Here is a 5748-nt window from a genome sequence, read left to right as displayed (position 1 = left end):
CATGAAGATTGGTGTTTGACCACCTATTCCTGTTTTTTGCATAAAGCTAGTAAGCAAATTTAATTCATTCTTAATACACCAAGTATGACAGCTAATAGAGTTGGATGTGAAGGCTGATTCTTATATTTCTGAAGAGAATTGGGAACCACTGGGGAGTTCTAAAAACCAGTGGAAATCTTTCTCAAAACAAAGCTCTGCTTAAAAAATTTCTATCCTTTCTTTTCCCCACCCATAAAATAAAAACAACAAATTTGTAAGCAATTCCCCAACATTAACTTTTGCCTGCGCACACAACAAAGTTTCTTAGCAAAAATTGGATGTTTGCTGTTGGGGGCTTAAGATCCAAGTAGGCTCTTTTTGCTGATAGTTAGTTCAGCAGAAATTTTGAGGGCTTTCTGGATGCTGAGCCAACCCCTGAAATGGCGGTGCTTCCTCTATGCAGAGAAAGTTATATAATTCTTTAATATATGATACAACACTGAAATACTTAAAGATAAAAACAAAAGGAAGCCTACAGTAAAAATAGTGAGCATGTGCTGCAGGTCTCTTGGCGCATGAACTGAAAAAAAGCAAAGATCTGGCCCAAACGGTAGAGTTCAAAAGGGACAGGGTTTGGGTTATATCCATGAGACTTCATCTCTTCAACAGCAGTCAGATATTTCTTCAATTAGTATTAAGCCAAAAAAAGATATTAAGATTAATATCTTAATTTTTATTAGAATTAATTTTATTAGATATTAGAATTTTATTAAATATTAGAAGCTACTGTAATGGAGAATCTGCAATATCAGAATCAGTAAATTGCCATTCCTGAGTTGGAGGGGTTCTGGGGGGAAAAGAGGGAAGGATGGTCTAGGTTTTTTTCTCTTCAAATATTCTCACTGTTCCTTTTTACTTATTATAATTCTTGGTCTTTCTTTAGTGTTACTTTTCTAATTTTTGAAAATTAATTTTTGACTCAAGTATTGTCTCTTAAATCTTGTAATTTTGGCACTTTTATTAGCTTCCATGTTTCTTCTTATTTTAAAAATGTGTATGACTCCTGAGACACTTCATTTGCAAAATGCAGTAATGCTAAATCTAAGTATTTTGATATATTTATCTTTAAAACTTATCATGATGGGGAGGGTTTACTAACTTCTTGTTTATTTGCCAGAGGGTTTTTGAAATCTTTTTTTTAATTGTCTTCTCTATAATTATATTTAAGTAAATCATATGTTCAGTCCTGACTTTTATATACTTATTTATACAACACAGTTCCTTGTATTACTGAGCAGTAATAGAGGGAAAAAACTCTTTTTTAGTGAACACCTAAACTCTTAGCTGTTTCTGAAAGTATAGAAAAGCTATTTCCAGAAACAGATTTCTGTTCCAAAGAGTTATTAGACTAATGCCTCTACGAGCTCTGAGCATATTCTTAAATCAGTATTACTGCTGATTTATAGATGAGAAAGCAAGCAGTTTATCTAAATCTGTAAGCCACTGATTTTATAAATGAGAAAGATAACTCTATTTCAGGTATTGCTGTCATTTGAGATGTGTCTGCATGCTGGTTGCTTTTAGCAATATATTACCTTTCTGTGAAGTTTTGCAGAGGCAGACTGTTCTCCTGCGCTTCTCCTTACTATAGCCTTTCTATATCAGTTATATCCCGATTCTATAGAGTTCTTGTCTTTTCACATTTTTTCCATAACCAGTTTTGTCTGTGTAAAAGCCTTTTTTATTGTTAAATTTTGCAGTGTACCTGTTTATCCTTCTGAGCTTTATTTCAAAGCATTTATAGGTTGTTGTTGTTTTTTTTAAATCACATACCTGTTGCTATTAATTGTAAATCTTAGTATCACAATGATTTAACAGATGTTACGTCTGCGATCTTTATTTCTTCCTTACCTATATATTCTGTAGCTTCTTTCCTGTCCTTTTGATGCAGGTACATTTATTTGCTCCAATAGATGGGTGCTTTTTTTCAGTAAAGTGCTCCTCATCCTGTTTTATCGTATACGAAAGCTCAGGTCTAAACAATTCATTAAAATGTTGTTAACTTTCACATGCCAGTAGTCTTGGTCCACTTCATGTAAAACTTCCATTCCTCAAAGTGTCCATGTCATAAATTTGAAATCATCTTGGTACATCAATGTACCAAGGCTGAAATTCATGCTGCTTCATGCTTTCAGTAATTTTGAATTACAAAGATAGTTACTGCATGAGGTAGCTGTTTATTGGAAAGTTTTAGTGTAACTTGTGACAAGGCAGGTCATTGTAGTAAAATAATAAGTAGATCTTGTACTATATATACACTATTGGAAGAGGCGTACTTGATTGCAAACATACATGCTGTTGACCTGTCAAGTATGACATCTACTTCTGAAGCTGAGAGCATGAAGACTTTTCTGTTGGAAGACATTTGGGCATTTGGGGTAGCTTTTTGTTGCTCTGCAAATAAAATGGAGAAAAAAAAATTTTAAGCTCTTGCTATTTCGAACATAATCTATATGAGTATTGTACATAAGGTCGATGTTTATATGTAGGATTCTTCTCAAGTATTGATATCTCAAAAAAAATTTTATAGAAATGAGTTTTTAGTGTAAACTGCAGTAGCATTTTTTGCCAACGAAAGTCAGAAAATACTGTCGTTAAAGGTGAGGAAAATGTGCAAGGCAACAATACATTCTTTAATGATGCAGTCAACTCATTTTGTATTTTATTACAAAGTTCTTCCTGTTTGAACGTGGTCTGTTACAGTTCAGTTACAAAAAGCCATAATGCAAATTAACCACTGGATTCCTGCCACTTTTCCACTCTGGCAGTCAGATGAGTTTGGGAGGAAAAAGCTATCTATGTAAGACAGGTGTTTCTAGCAGTCTGTAGATTTGCAAATTGGTCTTTTAAAAACTTTTTCAAAAGTAGTACATTGTGTACACATATACAGCTTAAAGACACAAAAAAGGGAAAGTCATAGATTACCAAGGTTTATGGCCCAAAATTTAATTTACCTTGTTTTAGAAATTGGTGCGGATTTACAGAGGACTGGAGTGCTAAAAGGTCTATACTCCAACCTGCAGAAAATACTTTTAATTTGCACATGTAAGTAGTACATGCAGAGACTTACTTTGCTTAAAAAAAAGGGAGGGGTTAAAGTCTAACTGATTACATTCTTGCATATTTAATTATTTTCATAAATTATGTAAGATTGGATATCATGTTGAGATACATTTGGGAACTGATGAGATTAGGTCTGGGGAGCTTTGGGTTTGGGGTTGGTTTATTTTCTGCAGATACTTCAATACTAATATTTACCAAGAATGTCCTTCCAGAATAAATTAAGTGGAGGTTCTAATGTAGCCATTTATTACATATATAGTGTACATTAAAAAATCCGTGCCTTCAAGTGTTTAGCTTTCTGTATGGATAAATTAGTAGCTGATAAATGATAAAAGGTAATAAAAACTGATGCATTAGAATAAGGCAGTTTGAAGCAACTTTGTTTATGGGGTACTAGAAATGTAAATGTATACATATTTATGTTTTAAAGCAATTTGAAAGTGTAATTCATAAATGTTATTGTTATTGAAAGCTAATGGACAGTTTAAGAGTCTCACTTTCTCCTTCCTGATTAGTTTGTTCTTGTTTGGTCAAGATCATGACTGCCAGCTCCACCAGTGGATATAAAGTTTCATATTCATTTCATCTAAAAAAAAATTTTTTTGAAAATGCATTCTATTATTGCCTCCCCATAAATATACCTGATTTCACACTTTTTTTTACTTTTTTTGGGGGGGGAGGGGAGATGAAAAATCTGAACACAGTCGAGTATCTTTGAGTAGAAATAGTAGGTATTAACTAGAATCATTTCTGTTTTACTCCAACAGGTGGAGGTAAAGCCATATGTGTTGGATGACCAGATGTGTGACGAATGCCAGGGTGCACGATGCGGTGGAAAGTTTGCTCCTTTCTTTTGTGCCAATGTCACTTGCCTGCAGTATTACTGTGAGTTTTGTTGGGCAAATATCCACTCTCGTGCAGGACGTGAATTCCATAAGCCATTGGTAAAGGAGGGGGCTGACCGCCCACGTCAGATCCACTTCCGCTGGAACTAAACATGGTGAACCAGCCTCTACATAAGGAAAGAAGGGTGCATGTGGCTTACTGTGTTTGAAGATACTGACATGCAGAAGAAATAAGTGCATTCTTCTGCTTCTCACCCCAGCTGTCAATACATGCATCTTTATCAGCAGCCAAAACACTACAAGCCTCTTGTTTTTCACCAAAACCCTACATCTCAGGCTTACTAATTTTTGTGATATTTTCATGTTAAAATAAAATGTTTTTTTGTATTTTCTCCAAGTTATTTTTATATGTAAAGTTAAAACTAGATATGAGAATGTTTTTGCGTAGGGGCACACAGTCTGCTGCTATATTTAGTGGGTGAAGCGTGCACTTATTTCTAAACATGGGTTTTTAACTTCAAGATCTGCCCCAGTAATTTACCAAAGGTAGCAAAATAGTGAAGATGGAATATGTCTGCTACAAAAAGCTTATTTTTATTGTTGTTGCTATTTTCAGTGTATACATAAACTAAAAATTAGGGTTGATTTTTTGCTCTCCATTTTGACTTGCAAGAAATAATACCTCAAGATAATCTGATTTATTAGCTATTTTTAAACATTTTTAATCACAAGCTGTATTAGCTTTGCTGCTATATAGGTGTTATGTGTAATGCCACCTATTAATACGGGATTGAAACGTTTAAGACACACTGCATTACAGATAAAATGCAGGCAGCACAATATGGCCTAAACTGCCATAGTTTTAGAATGTGAAAAAATTGCATGTTTACTTACCTGTATACACCATATGCATGCACTAGAACTATTACTTAACAAGAGGTGAGTTATTGCAGATGTTCAAAAAGGCTCTCTTGAAACTAGGTAGCATGAGCAAATTTACAAAATTTGTTACAAAAAACAAACTTGCATGCATTTATTGTGACTGAAGTAAAAAAGATGTCCTACATGTGTACAATATGCAAATTAGTTTTAGACTAGAAAGTGCAGCCATTTTGTGACCTGGTCAGTAGTGGAATTCAATTTTATGCAGACTGGATGTAATATTGTAATCCCTGTGCAATTTTGTGATGTGTGCTTCTAATTAATGTGGCGTGATGTAGTATAGATACAAGTTTGAGTAAAAAGCTAGCATTTAAAAGTTATTTTAAGCCCCCCTTGATTGTTCATGGTTAAGATTTCCTCTACAAACCAAAGATGGCCAGCACACTGCTAACCAGTCACCAAATGTGAAACCCATGACAAATGCATACAAAAATGTACTTATATAAGAATGCATAATGCTTTAGAAATTAAATCTAAGTAAAGTCAAAATGGAGAAGGTGTAATATACAGACGGCTAGTTGCATAACAAACTAAATTTTACCTTCAAGACAACAGTGAAATTTGGCTTAAAATCTTGCTTACATGTTTGACCTGTGTGCATTGTGGTCTTCTGTCAAACTGGGGTCACTGTTGCATGAAAAGTAGCTACTTGACAGTCAAGGATAGTGTTTTTATTTTAATGAAGGACTTCTAGTAAAGACATTGCTTGCAGATTTTGAAAAACATACATAGTTAGGACAGAGGCAATATTTAACTGAACACTAAAAGAAAATTACAACCGTGTTTTCGTCTTATCTCGGAGCWTTTTTAATGCAACTAGCCCCTACATTTTAATGGAACAAACAGTTATTCTGCAGTC

The 5748-nt window shown here is 34.1% G+C and overlaps 1 protein-coding gene across 2 annotated transcripts in view; it reads left to right on the top strand.

The window, feature by feature from the left end:
* Nucleotides 1-5748, top strand: part of CPEB2 (cytoplasmic polyadenylation element binding protein 2) — a 56454-nt gene that overhangs the window by 48635 nt on the left and 2071 nt on the right. For both annotated transcript variants that reach the window (XM_026090636.1, XM_026090635.1), the window contains one exon: nt 3870-5748. This exon is cut by the window's right edge and continues 2071 nt beyond it. In XM_026090636.1, coding sequence (XP_025946421.1) covers nt 3870-4097 — 228 coding nt within the window. In that variant the 3' untranslated portion in view covers nt 4098-5748. The remainder of the gene's footprint in view (nt 1-3869) is intronic.

The sequence above is a fragment of the Apteryx rowi genome, unplaced genomic scaffold (genome assembly GCF_003343035.1).
Source record: "Apteryx rowi isolate R43461 unplaced genomic scaffold, aptRow1 scaffold_864, whole genome shotgun sequence".
In the NCBI taxonomy this organism is placed as follows: domain Eukaryota; kingdom Metazoa; phylum Chordata; class Aves; order Apterygiformes; family Apterygidae; genus Apteryx; species Apteryx rowi.
This window is presented reverse-complemented; position numbering and strand designations above follow the sequence as displayed.